This window comes from Pseudopipra pipra, chromosome Z (genome assembly GCF_036250125.1).
Source record: "Pseudopipra pipra isolate bDixPip1 chromosome Z, bDixPip1.hap1, whole genome shotgun sequence".
NCBI lineage: Eukaryota > Metazoa > Chordata > Aves > Passeriformes > Pipridae > Pseudopipra > Pseudopipra pipra.
In genome coordinates, this window is record NC_087581.1 from 63651756 (window position 1) to 63666886 (window position 15131).

Genomic DNA, 15131 nt, shown 5'->3' on the forward strand with positions numbered 1-15131 from the left:
CGCATGTAAGTTTTGTGGCACGGTAACAAGAATTTTTACAGTAAGGGTTGTTCATCCCTGTGACACAGAGCCTGTGAATGACCGTCAGGCTGCAGAGCCTTTCTCTGGGGATCCTCTCGTTAATGTGAGTTCTAGCATAACAACAGTCATCTGGCATCTCTCAGTGCACTGCTTAGGCACACGGAAGGTACATTAACTGTCAATGGAAAAGTGAAGTTTGTTGCTTCAAGACAGCTTATGCAGTCCTGTCCATAAGATTTGTGCTCCAGACCCCTCACCAGCCCTTCTCTGGACACACTCCAGCACCTCAATGTGCTTCTTGTAGTGAGGGGCCCAGAACTGAACACAGCATTCAAGGTGGGGCCTTGCCAAGTACAGGGGGAAGATCACTGCCCGGGCCCTGCTGCCCACACCATTATGATAAAAAGGGTCACACATGGCTTTATCCACACAAAGGGTTTTTAACCATGTATTTTTTACATACATATTTGACTTTCCTCCAAAAAATATCTATAAAAGACAGGAGAAGCTTACCTAAAAGCAACTAATGAGTTTTTCCTCTCCTAAGGTTTCTGATTTTGCTCTATTTACATAATCTATGTGAATCTGGAAGGCCAAAATTCTATTTGAAAGATGGCCAAACTTAAAGGTAGTGTTGGTGCTTCTGGCTGAAGCAAAGACCTTGTCCTTGACTTAAACTTTCCAGAAGTTCCCTTAGAAACATGCTAAGTGGCAATCTAGCCACTCCATAGTGAAGTCAAATTGAGACTGTACTTAAAACAGGACAAAATTATTTTAACTTCATACCTCTATGACTATAGTTCATTCTGATGATTGTTACTATTTGTCTGGGGAGCTGAAGATCCCCCTGAAATACGTCTCTCCCTTGGCTAGATTCTGAATAAAACAGGCCCCCAAAGTACCAGTGTTGTCCTCAAAAGACTGACCTTAAGGATGAAAATACTCTGTGGGAGTAGGGACTACCATGAATTTTCTACTATATTTCTGAGGTTAAATAACAACTTTAATTTGGCAAAATAAACAAAAATGTAGTCATCAATAAAACTTATACTTGTGAGTCTTATTTTGCTTGGGTTCCAAACAATGAACCAGCAAGGTCATTATGATATGTAAATTCTACTCCCACACATATTCAGCTTTGCAGCCTACGACACAAAGTCTGTTTTATAAGGTTTCAAATAAGGAGCTATTCTCCTTTTTCATCAGGGAAAGGAATGCACACAATTGAAGAATGCGAAGTACTCAGTTCACACAAACCCACTTTCCAAGGCAAATCACGTGCAAGGCATCACATTTCTCACACTCTTGAGTTGGGCACAAGCTCAGCTCCAGCATGCCATAGAATTAAGACACTGGAGACATCAGGCCTGCTGTGAAGGTGTCTAAAGAGAAGAGGTCACCAGCTCAGTTAGGATAGAAGCTGTGGTTGCAGACTTGCTGATCCTCTAAGAGACTAATTTAAGTACTGTCCCACAGCATATGCAATCATAATGTGCTGGAGAGCTAAATTCCTCAAGAACAAGGGACATAGCAGCTACAGGACAGACCACTTCAGTTCCCACGTGGGACACCACTTCTTGCAGGTGCTCTGTACTTCTTTCTTCCTCCCAAAACAGTATTAGAGTGAGCAGCGATCCTGAAACCTTTCAGTTTTTGCAAACCCAGCTAACACATCCCTCTCCCCATGAGCTTTCCCTCAACCATTCCTGCTACCACTGAAGTTCTTTGTTTGTTTTTTTTTTTCTTTCAAGTGTCTGGAGCATGGAGAATGGAAGAAGAAAGCTACTGAGACCTGCTTTTCTACGAATTAGAGAAATTAGCCCTTAATGATTACCATAATACAGAAAATATGGCATAGGAGGCATTAGACTTCTAATATACTCTAATTAAGTCATTAGACTTCTAATATACTTCTAATGACTCCAGGTGAGTCAGCAGTTCTTCATACCAGGAGTGCCAAATTCTTCTCAAGCAAAAGCAAAGAATGTGCAAAAGAATTTGCGCTTACTTTCTACTGCAAATACTTTCTATTATTATCAGAACTAGATGGAAGAATTAATGAAGGGTTAATTCACATATCTTAGCTGGAAGTGGAGATATACATACCTCAAACGGCGCATCCAACAACAGGTCAAGAGGATACACTAAGCAAGGCACCTGGAAAAGACAGCTTTGGGAGCAATGACCTGTCTGCCAACAATGATTGGGCTTGAGGATTGCCTAGACTACTCCTAAACTTCAGTCCCTATTCTTGTATAAGTAGAATACCTAAACTACTCAGGGTACTTTAGATATCAGACAAAAACAGGGAATCAAATTGCTCCAAAGTATAATCAGTCTGCAAGAAAGTAATGCAATGCTATGAAGACCAGATAGGCAGCTTCTAGTAAACTGCATCACTCACCATCCAGATGGGGTCAAGGCAATTTTCATCAATCTTCTGTGATGATACTCTCGAAGGATGCTAAGTTTGTGGGCTGGTTCATCCGCCAGCTTAGTTTACTTAGAAGCATCAGTTAGATCCTGAACCACAGGAACTGGAAAAATGGGAGAGGAGGAAGGTCTGACATATAATCTAGGAGTAAAGTATCTATCTGATATTTTCCAGGCACTTGGTGGTTAATTCAAAGCTCTTGGCAAGCACATCCATGCTGAAGGAGCGATCAAGAAAGGGCAGCAACAGGGAAAAGAAGATAAGTGTTACAAAACAAAATTGTTCTATAGCCCAAATCCAGCAATAGTGTGGCAGGTGTAAGGATTAAGCTGAAAGGATTGTTTGGATTTTACATCAGTCTTCAGGTGGTAGCCTACAGCTATATGTGTCCATCACTGGATGACTGAATGACCACTCTTCCTGCCAGCAATCTTCCTGCTCCCTGTGGCCCCTGGCAAAGCTTTGCCTTAAAAAAAGAAAGAAACAAACCGTCTAAAGAGATTATACATTTTTTTTTATTGAAGGGCAAGTGTGCATGAAACAACTGCAGTTCCTGGATAGTGCAATTGCAGTGGCTAGGAAAAAATGAAGAAAAAGTATATGCAGCAAGTGCCAGCAAATGCCACTTTGTGCACATCACAAACACCTCCTCATACTTTGGAACAGCAGTGAGACAGGGATAACTGCATGAAAAAGCGAATGATGCCACTCTCCTCACATTTCTACAGGCTGTATTGTGAAGAGGTCTTTGCTCAGAAAAAGTAGTTGAGCAGAGCCTATTCCCCAGTCAGCTGCTCTCCTGTCCCTGCAGAAAAGTGACCTAATTGGTAATTTTTATTACTGGATAGAGATTCAGAAAAATTCTAGCTCAATACTAGTAAGAAACCATTGAAAAATCTGAATCATACCTGCAAGGGCCCTCCAGAGTCTTGCTCTGGTTTTGCAGATGCATTGTTGCAACATATTTGGCTCCTCTTTTGGAAGCAGCATCATACACATGCTCTGTGCAAAAAGCTCTGAAGCTGACAGCTATCAAAATTTACTAGTCAAACATGGACCAGCCAGTGTATTTCTAAAGATACAGTAACTTTTCAGCTGCAATCCTAGCTTTAAACATTTTAAAAGTATGTTTTCATTTTGATAAGCCATAATTAGGCTATTTTACTACAGTAACTTAATAACCCTTTAGATCCTCCTCTACAAAAAGTCTCATAACTTAAAAATGATTTTGTACTTCATTTAATGTCAAATTTCAGCTTCTTACACTGCTTAACCAGTTATTAATCAATTTAGCTCTTGTTCCTCAGGTAGCCTGGCAGTGTTGAAATTAGAATTAGGAGTCACAGGATAATTAGGGCTAGCACAGATTTTGGGAGGTTTGCAGCCCAGCATGCTACTTAATATAGCCATCGGATCAGATTGCTCGGGGCTTTATTACACCTGGTCTTGAAAACCCTGAAGGATGAAGATGATACTGTGAGATCCTGGATCCAAATCTCACTGAATTATTGATATGGGTCAGAATCAACTCACTCTGTGTGTGTGTGTGTGTGTGTGTGTAAGGACTGGGCCTAGACCTGCAGGTACATGTGGTGATGTTGTCCGACCTGTGTTATGCTGGAGGTCAGATGAGAATAAACGCCATAATCCCCTGTGGCCTTAAATATCTGTGTATTTTTCCCAGTGACTCTTACAACAGAAAAAAACTCCATTTCATTCACTAGAAAATCCAAACAAGACAGATTTAGTTAAGAAAGCTGCTTGCTTTCTTAACTCCTTTTTTGACACTGTCCAAAGTCATATAATGAAAGCTGACGATTACAGTTCAAAAGAACCTGCATGTGTCTTAAGGATCTACTTTTTTCAACTCCAAAATATTTCTTCAGACTGTTTACCAAAAAAGCATAGAGCTGAAAAAAGTAGACAGTCGGAAGAAAAGGTACTTGGAGGCTATAAAATATTTAGGTTGTCTATATAAGCCTGCGAAATATAAGCCTTGAATAGTGTTAAATTGTGAGATTGCTAAGTGCCTGGAAAAGCAATTACTATCTACTGAAGAAAAAGAGTTTACCCTAAAGCCAAATTAACCTCAAGCACACTAAAAAAATGCTTGTTTGGGACTAATATGGATACCTCCACCAGAGTGGCCTGAGCAGGCATATAGACTCTCCTCTGTTCTGTTCCTGCATTCCCAGGAATGCCCACTGAGGGCTGAGACAGGTCTGCATGTAGTTACATGCAGAACTTGTTTCCAGAGTTGTCAGTCTCTTACATGCCTTAAATCCACTTAAAATGGATAACAGAAATTGAGAATAATGGAAATGTCTATAATCCTCTACAGACTGTGAGGCCATTTTACAAGGACAGTCTTTAAAGTTTTGCTATACAAAGAAGTAATCCTGGTACTCAGCACCTGTTTTTGTCGCCTGCACACAATCCTTGACAATTCTTCTATTCCCATATGAGGGTCCCTTGTTTCCTGCCATGCAGCTCAGTATTAGTAGGAGAGTGGTTGAGAGAAGAGGCTCTTTACTAGGAAATGAATAGACCAGAATGACTGGAGGAAGAGAGGAAATAGCACCAGACAACAGGATGTAGAGCGATTGGGAAGAGGCCAGAGGCCGTAGTGTCAGTGTAGGCACTGAGAGGGTTAATACATCTATAACATTTATAACTCAACTGCACTTATGGTCTTTTTTTTAAACCACAGTGGAACAACACCATCACAAAATAGAAGATCCCCCCCACCTGGCCATCCCTATTCTGAAATTATTTTCGTTGAAACTAGCTCTTTGGTGAAAACTGTGCTTAATCACAGTTCTTGAAAACTCTTTTTAGATAGTTTGCATGAGATATGTCAAAAGAAAGAGGAAAAGTTTATTAGGATTAAGCTGAGAAAGGTGTATTCAGTGTTTCTGTGATCAAATCTTATTAATCCAGCCTGGGTCTCTTCACCAAACTCATTTGCCAATGGAGAAGCCAGCCCAAATACCATCCACTAGACATACATTTTTTTCAGAACAATTATCTGCAGACTAGAAAGATTCAAATTAATCTCTTTAAGTTACAGCCACTCAATGCTTTAAAACTGTTGCACTATTAGTAAGGACATATATAAGCATGTTTTGTTTTCTGAGTATATCATCTTCCAAGATCTACTTCAGCTGCTTAAGGAACGAACGATCATTATTTTCATTATTTTCAATCTGCAAATAGAGGTTTGCATTAGTACTCTGCCTCTGAACTCTTTGGTGTATCTAACCAGAGGCTGCTGCAGAACATGTAGGAACAAACAGTACCCAACACAATAACAAAGGTTCTCTCTCTGATCAATTGTGACATACAAAGCATGTAACAATACACATGCCTAGTGACTGCATTGCATTCAACAGCTTTATAAGCAGTACTCAGATAGGCTGGTAGGTAGTATCATCTCCATTTTACAAATAGGTGATTGATCTGCAAATAAATCAGAAAGATTCTCTTGAAGGAAAAGGTTACTTACCCCAGGAGCAGATCCAAGTTTCCCATTGACTGTTTTGAGTGCCTAACTAGGGACTTGCTGACAGAAGAGGTACCCAGAAGAACACATTCAACACAGCATATATGTTTCTGAATTGCAAGATCTAAGGCCTGCCAAGGAATTTTACCAATAGTTTCATATGAAAACCAGTGAATCGAAAAGATAAAGAAAAGTGTGCAGGGGGTCAGTACAGTATCTGCAAAAAAGGCTCAAGAGGAGAGGAGAAAGGAATACAGGTACAAGTGCCACTCTATGGAATAATATCCCAAAGGTATCTAGAAAATCTCTTTATGGGACTGTCCAGTCATCTTGGTCTGCAATATGAACATAGCACAGTCCAACACTCCATGAAGGCTCAAGCAGAGTTTTCCCCTTCATTTGGGTCAATTCAAAGTGAGACAAAGATGTTTATGGACATCAAGGCTTCCTGTTTTGACTTCTATCAGAGTCAAGTCCCATCCTAGAGACAACAGGTCTTTACCCTTCTTCAGTTTCTTCAGGTTTGATTTAATCAACAACAGCAGAAGCTGCTGGGAGGAAAAAACCTGTAGGTTGAGAGTATTTACTGATTCCATTCTTAGCCTTACAATAGGTAAGCCATCAGGATAAAAGTTCCTCCAGAAGTATCTTACTACAAATAAAATGGGGAAGCATGTAGAGCTGAAAGCTTGTGTGTTACAGATTGTTCAGTAACCCATCAGCATGCCTGTGTGCTACCTGCTCCCCATATTTGCTGACATACCACACTTCCTGCATATGCAAACCACAAGAAAACAGAGCAATATTGGAACACTCCAAGGTGGAAACTCGGTATAAAAGCCTGCAGAAATGGCAGTGGAAGCAAAATCACATATTTCTCTGCTTCTTCAACCCACATTAAATTTTAAAAATCATTCATCCTGATGAAACATAAACCAATAAATGCTTGAGAAATCAAACTCACTTTTCACTACACAAAATATATGATACTGCTTCTTCTGAAATCCTCCTTCTTGCTGTGTTGTCAAAGTCCAAATTAAAATATACAGTTACTGCCTTCTTCTACCTATCAGTGTAGAACTGGTAGGAATTGGGAAACAAACCACAAGTTTGTCCAGACAACTATCTGTCAAGGCTGAGAATAATGTATTTCAAAGGTCAGGAATTACTGACAAACACATCATCTACCAACTAGCCACAGGTTTTATCTTATATAAACTGCAAAATATTGGCCTGAACTAACCCAAACATATTATTTTCTTGTTTGGTACCAGTTTGGGACAAGTAGTAATATACAACATCTCACAGCAAGTTCACATCTTACAGCAAGCTCCCAGCTTTTCCACTTCAAAGCAGTAAATTAGGACCCACTAATTAAAACTGCTAAAAATCATGTAAGTACATCGACATCTCTAAGGTATCTGTCTTTTTCTTTTGTAATTTTTTTTTCCATACAGGCACAGCTTTAGTTTTGCTTTCCATCCATGGTAAATACTGTATCCATTCCAGATCTAAGTGGACAGGCAAAGTGCAAAGCCATGCAAATTTGATTAGCTTACAAGAAGGTATTAATGCAATGCTGACGACCCTCACTGATTAACTCCAGAGGCTCACCAGAGACAAATATTTAAGACTAACAAACTCCACCCTATCCAGCAGCCACAGTTAACATTTCATACATTCCCCATTATTTCTGAACCCTCCTCCTCCCCACCTGCTGTTTAATGACTTGAATGACTTGACTTCCCTAAAAATGAAGGTGGGAAGAGAACATGCTTAGCACACAGAATGAAAGGCAGTTTATGCTTTAGGACATCTTCCTCGCACTTACTTACTCTTGTAGGAAATATGTTCTCATTGTTGATTTGCATCTCGATCCAGTCCATGAGAAGATTCATATATTGGGGTGCTGGCAATGCTGTGGGCTTCTTGTACTTCAAGTCATCCTGCCACCGGTACTCGTACTTAGGGCCTCCAGACATCACTGGGCAGGTCTTCTCTGTGCAGAACTCACAGATAGTTCCATAAATGAGGTTGATCCTATTGAAGAAGTCAACCACATGAACAGCCACCCAGTCATTTTGGTCTTCTCCACTGGGCAACTGCACGGTTGCTTTCAAGTCCAGGCCTGAGTTGAGAGACGCCTGCGCTCGTTTGTGAAGTTCAAACCTCTGGGTTCCAGGCTCAAACTTGCGTTTCGGACGGAAAGTCTTATCTTTATTAAAGACTTGCTTGAGTGCTATGGACATGTCTGCTAATCTTCTGCTCTGCAGCAGCTGGCAGAAATGCACGTCTGAGATTTAATGCAGGTATCTCAAAAGAGTTGCTCCCTATCACAGGTCCTCCAGGCCCTGCTCTTTTTCCCAGAGAAGCTCGTATCAACTTTGGAGCAACCTATTAGCTCTTCCTCTTGAAAGCCTCCTCAAAAGGCTTCATGTCCCTAAGGATATAGAAACAATACACATCAGTGGTAAGCTCAAGTCTGATCTTGACAGTTTGTTACTGTTTTACCATAATTTTCTAGTAATTATAATCGGAAAATATGTAACAAGCTAGCCTTAAAAACTGGCCAACCACTAACTTGATGATGAATTCAAAGCAAAAAAAAGGTGCCTCATTTTTCAAAGTATTATGGAATTAACTTCTCTGTTCGTTTTAAATATCTACCCAAATAAAGGCTCTCAAGTTATAAAGTTGGGATTTCAACAAACCTCGTATAGTCTCCTGATTTTAAAACCAACCTTTTCATTTTGCTGCATTTTTACAGAGATCATACAGCATATAAAATGTGTGTATAAGTTTAGTAGACAAAATACTATGTGACAATTTAGAAGGTTTATCTAACTGCTCCTGAAGTGACCAGTGGTGCCTCAAACATTTGCCATAGCTGTACAGCTCTTCTCTGTAGGGAAACAAAATCCCCAGGCAAATCTTCTTATTTGTTCTCCATTTTAAATTACTGAGCAATTTGCTTTTGCAAATGTCATGGAACCTAGTTAGAGTGAAAACTACAGTATTGCACAGAAATAACTCCTGTTTCCCACAGAACTGCATGGAGATTGTTACTTTTCTTGACCCATCTTCAGAAATTCAGTAGTGGACTCAGTTTTCTATTGAATTGTATAGAATTATTAGAAAGCAATTGTAAAGCTGCCACTTCTTTTGTATAGCTCTATTCATCTTCTCTACAGGGGAATACTTGGCATTGTTGTTCTTAGAAAAAAAAGAGCTTAGACTTTGTGTTGTTCCATCTAACCTACTCTGGCAACAAAGAATGGTTTTAATAGTGAGACAGGCTGCATTAGAGCTTTGTTACTCCTATACTTGAAAAAGAGTATATCATCACTAAATGTAGGCAATTAGTAGGTGATAGGGTAGATAGGTGCTGTCTCAGTTAGACTTTTGTTTTAGTACTGAAGATTTTATGAATAAAGACAGAGAACAAACATTTTATTCTGTGCATTATTTAAATTTGCACAGAAATACCAAAATCGTATCCTATCAGCAGCTGATGAATTCTTATGAGATTTTGTTTGTGCCATTGTTTCATTTAAGAGAAATCATATCCATGAAAATTTTACTAGGCTGTGTGTGCCTAGCACTAAATTCTTCTGAAAACAGTTGCCCAAAATTTTGCCAAGGGGTAAAACAGAAGAGAAAAAGATGCTTCTTTTTTCTTAATCACCATGAGAAAGCAACACCTTCCTGAGCAAGAAGAAATTTGGTGTGCTACACCCTGTGCCCTCACAATAGGATGTAAATGCCATAAAAAATCCTCTCCCAAATAGTTGAAAGATTAGCTTTCAGCCAATTTGTCAGCAAGCAGCAGTTACACAAAACCAGCAGAGAAGTGCTTTTTTTAACTTCTGCTGATGGCATGATGAAGGGATACTCCAGTTGTGACTTTATAAACAGTCATTCTCTCTGAGCCAGCAAAATACAAGCAGTTTGGGAATGAACTCCAGGGAGATTACTGTCATATCTGACACACCCGTTCCGTAATGTTCAAAAACAGAGATCCTGCATGATCAAATCCAGAGATCTTGAAATCTGACAAAGGTCACGGAAAGAAGACTTTAAAGAAAACTAGCCTTGAACAGTTAAGCGTTGGCAGGAAATTAAGGTACTTTTAAACAGTCAACAGTCAACTTTGCCCTGCAGTTTGTTGTTTGTTGCTAAGACCCATAACCTCCAGCTCTCAAATACTCTGCAGCAGACAGCTGTTTACTTAAAAGCCTTTCAAAGAATAGGCAAGTTCTGCTGCATAGACTGAGCTTGTGACTGACACACTTGGAGATGCTGCGGAGCCACTGTCTCAGTTTGCAGTAATAAGGAGGTTAACTCCAGAGTTTCACAGCTCAGGTAACTACTTGTTTTCCCATTTTAATATACCTGGTGTTCTTATGTGGCTACTTTGACCTTTCTCACCTGCAACTAGTCACCAGAACATGTGAGGAATTTTTATTTACAACAATAAGCTGAGCATCAAATAAGACTCATCTTCAAAAGAGACACTTTAAAGCACAGTACTCACTGCTGTTGAACTTTCCCCAGGAAAAACAGAACATATAATATTTTATAAACTATTTTCTACTGAATATGCAAACATAATTAATCATATTAAATACATACTGTTTCCCACTACTCTCCCTACATTCAGTAAGTCTGCACAAGACCAATTCAAACAGAGAAAATGCAACCAAAACATCTTATTAAGCAAACAACTTATTATCTCAAGTCTTCTGTGTACCAGGAGTTACATGTTGAAATTGTCTGTGGAAGCAAACACACAACTCAGTCAAATTAGTCTCAAACACTCATCCAAAAGACTACTCTACTGTGTAGCCAGGTGAAACCGTTCTAACTCATCAAGGCAGAATCAGGCCAAAGAATTTCCTATACATTTACTGTCTGGAGAGTTTTCTTTTCAGCATCTTGCAATAAAAGCTAAGGGGTTTCCTCTTTCATCTTTCTGTAACTTTACACAGTACAAAAATACATTCTATCTTTTGCAAAGCTTGCTTGTAGAAGCCAAAGTCACTACTTAGCTTCTCTTAGAGAGATAGCTCTCTCAAAATGTGACTGAAGGCTCTGCAATGCCAGGGGATGGACAGACTTGCTTTCTCATGCATTTTCATACGCAAGAATGAAAACCAGAAAAGTGTATGACCTGAATTTCACAAAAATACTGCACTGAATCAGCCCTCGGAAATATCTTTTTGCATCCTGCTTCTTGATGGAATTTGCGGTCCAATTAACCCTTCTCTTCACTCAAATGCTAACAGAAATGAATGAAGAAATAAACAAGAATTTAGGTTTTTCTGAACAAGTTAAAAACAGCATCGCCATTACTTACTTCCCTAGACTAAAGAAGCTTTCCCTTTACCCACAGGAGACAAATGAACAGGCCCACCTAATTTTCAGAAAAGATTAAACACAGAGACTGTAGCTTTCTTCTCCTTCAGAGGCTGATGCCAACAGGAAAGCTCTAGCCAAAATCTGTGGGCTCTAAGAGCATCTTTACTGCTTAGGTAACAAAGAGGCAGGAGTTAATGGTAGGATGGCAACTCCTCTGCTTAGGACTGAATCACTAATCCATGGCAGGAACTCATTCACCATTAGACTTCTGCCATATTGCTGTACTGTTTGAGTCAACAATCAATGATGAGAGGTTTGTTATTCCATCCCAAATCATATACTGTCAATTCGTACTGGAAGACAAAGACGTGAATGAGAAATGGTCCCAGTTTCATTATCTCAGTTGGTGCCTGGAGACGTACTTCAGAGCTGAAACACTGTGAACAATATTGTGGTATTGGTTAGACTGGATCACAACTCCTTGAAATCTGTGGCATAGTAGCAGCCACCCTCATTCCACATAAAATTAAATTTGACTATTGCTAACAGATACTTTGCAGATTACTGTCGTATCATAGTAATATCAGCAGGACTGCTCCTGAATACTTGTGTCAAAAGTGATAGAAACTGGCTTCTGGTCTTTTATTACAGATCCTAACTATACAATGGGGCATAAGGAATGACATTGTCACTCATGATATTTGGCTTAATGGTATACAGAGACAGTGTTCTGCATGCTCTTCTGAACTAGATGCTTAACATATGACTGTCCTGATAGGGGCAGCTCAGAGAGGTAACTCCTTCCAATCACTCAGTTTCTTTTCTTTCTTTTCAGAGCAATGTATTTCTGAAAGCTTGTGACAGTCATCAACATCTTTTCCTGATGGACTATTCCAAAACAAAAATAATACAATTGGGTGAATTTCCTTGCTGGCAGAGCCATGAATGAGAATCGTAAGCACAGATTAGGAGATGCTTAGAACGGAGAATCAGACCTCACAAGCTCCATCCATGGCATCAGCACAACAGTGATCAATATTGTCGCCAGCCTTATGCACATTCAGAAACAGCAATTTAGTCTAAATATCAGATACACATCTGGAAATAATAAACCAGTCCTGTCCATGCAGATTCCACTAAAAAAAAAATCCACAGCAAACCACACACTGTGATTGCCATCATATCTGAGTCAAATACCTGAGTTAAAAGCATACTATATCATTTTGTAATATATTTTCTATTAGATAATGGGTAACAAGAGTGCTAAATGACACACTGTTTACAGACACATACCTTTCATCACAGCAGTCTAGCGAGCAATACACAAGCTTTAGATATCTGCTGGGAAGGTAGCTGATATAATTCTTGTTTTATTAACCCAGAAAGTGAGAAAACATGACTTCTCCAGAACCAAACATAGAGTAAACTGTCTATCCAGTAGGACATTATGAAAACTCACTCTGCATCATCTGACGTTTACATTTTTCTCTCCAAAATCTAAGTCACCATTCCTTATTCTTTCAGGAGTGATGCTGGTTGAGAGGTAATTTCCTTTTCTCTAAAGCTACTGGGATTACTTTAACTAAGAACCACAAAAACGATATAGCATCATCATATTTTCCATGAACATGTTAGGCAACGTTAGGTAGAACAACTGCATTTTTGTGCCCCAGCGCTTTATTTGCAACAATTTAATTTCACTTCTTTCAACAAGGTTCCTGGTTCCCTTCTATACAGACTACAAAAAGAAGCCACTCTTTCCTTTTAGGAAAACTGGTTATACAAAACAATTAGAAGTGACTTCAACAGAGGTAATTTCTATGATGAAGCTGTTTGACAGCAGCAGAATCAGTTATAACTATTCAAATCTTAGATGATAAGTGCTATTTTTTTAATGCAATTGAAGCACATTTTTTAAAATGGGGAATAACTGTTTGTGTTTTAACAGAGAATTGACCTCTCAACCAGTATCATTCCAGTGCCTTTTACAAGTATTAAATCCAATTACATCTCATCTGAAGTTCTGCAAAAGTACACTGATCACCATGAAGATACTGTAAGTACCCTGGCACTTCTTCACTAGAAGTTTATATTGTTACAGCATTCAAGGCAATCTAGTCAGTAACATGGACTTACTGTAGCATACAGTTTAAGGTGAACTGAAATAGGCATCTCTCAGAACTACAGTAGAGAAGCTGCAAAAAATACATGACTTAGAGTACACTGAAGTTCAGCCTCTGCTCCCCTGTCATCCAGGAATTTAAGGTCTTGATTCTTATAGACTGATAGCTGATAGTCACGCAGGGGTACATATGACTACATTTTTTTTCCTGAAGACTCAGTCCAGCTTCCCCTTCTCCCCTTTCATGTTCCTACCTTCTTGTGATTTCCCATATGATGCCTAGCCCAGGCACCTATATATCCCCTTGCAGTGAGCTATATGAGACTCAGACGTAAACCACAATAATTAAACAAACCACCAATTTTTCATCCCAATCAACTTCTTTGATCCCATGTTTGGAAAAGGAAAAGGACAACATAAGGAAAGGTCTGTGTTGAAGGCAGAGAGTGAGACAGATGGAATAAAACCTCATGGGAGTGGTTATTTAGCCACAGCCATTTAAGTGAATCACAGTGTTTGCCATGATAATTTAAGACCTCCCAAACCTTTAAAGCACATGGGAAACTCCCTTTAGCTCAAGTAACTACAGAGGCTGAAGTCTGACAGGGTGACAGATCACAGTGAAGCATGGAGTTCTGACAGTCCCCTTCAATCCTGTTTTTTTATTACACACTCAGGTTTTTCCAGTTCTCTTCCTGGTTCACAGGCTTTTACTACTCTGAGCTGTGGCTAGCACACGTGCAAGCACAGTCACTAAACCACATTCTCTCTAAGTACACAAACAGCCTCTGCCTTCAATTATCAAGCTCCTGTGACCTGCTACATCCTTCCACCACTGCCAAAGCAAAGGCTTTTTGACTTGCATGTGCCTTGTCTCCTCAGCTGCTGTTACAGTCATAGCTCTTGTATACCTGCAGCTGACCATACCGGTGGATTGAGTGGGTCAGCTTAATGCAGCATGAGCAGCAACAGAACCACCTCACTAACCCTGCCACTGCCCAAATCTCTCAGTCTCTGGATGGAGACCTCACCACAACAGCGGATGGTTGATATGCTTTTGCAGTATGAACACTGAAGCATTTGCTGCAACAGAGAACCGCTATCTTCCTTCCTTTAAAAACACTACACAAAAGACAGGTGAAATTAAACTGGTTACTCTTCAGAAATCTCTTTGTTCTGTTCAGCTTAATTCCTAAATGTACATTCTGGCTTTTAAAAGCACTGGTACAATTGAGGAGACACTGAGAGCATTAAAATAGGATTTTTTGCTCACTCCTACACTATCAAACCTACACCATCATCCACACAATTCCTATTTAAAAGCCTAAAACTAAGTTCACTCACATCTGTAGAAAAAATGCCAGTCAGTTCATATGAATGGTAGGGAATAGCAAAATAAGCACACACAAAAATGTGTTCTTAGACCTCATGTCAGGGCCTCCTGTACAAGGCCAGAAAACTGGCTTATCTGCTAGAAGCCAGTAGTTTATGCCCTAGAACTTCAAGTGCCACACTCTGCATGCAGTGGCCAAACTCGGTTTTATTTTTGGTCTAAATCTTAGCTTTAAGAAACCACGTATATGTTCTGCTTTAAGAAAAGAAGTCTAAATAATATGTTCCATCTCAGTGACATTTCAAATAAAACCACTCATTTTCTTGTCCAGTGAAAGCACACAAAAAACCAGAGACACAAT

General features: G+C 39.5%; 1 protein-coding gene across 11 annotated transcripts in view; it reads right to left on the minus strand.

Annotated features, from left to right (window-relative positions):
- MOB3B (MOB kinase activator 3B) overlaps positions 1-15131 on the minus strand; it is a 90146-nt gene that overhangs the window by 43620 nt on the left and 31395 nt on the right. For 9 of the 11 annotated variants that reach the window (XR_010426732.1, XR_010426733.1, XM_064641989.1 and 6 more), the window contains one exon: positions 7789-8397. Coding sequence is in view for 9 of the 11 variants with exons in the window: in XM_064641989.1 (XP_064498059.1) it covers positions 7789-8206 (418 nt within the window). In the remaining 2 variants the exon portion in view is untranslated. The remainder of the gene's footprint in view (positions 1-7788; positions 8398-15131) is intronic. The other 2 variants (XM_064641991.1, XM_064641992.1) reach the window with 1 other exon arrangement.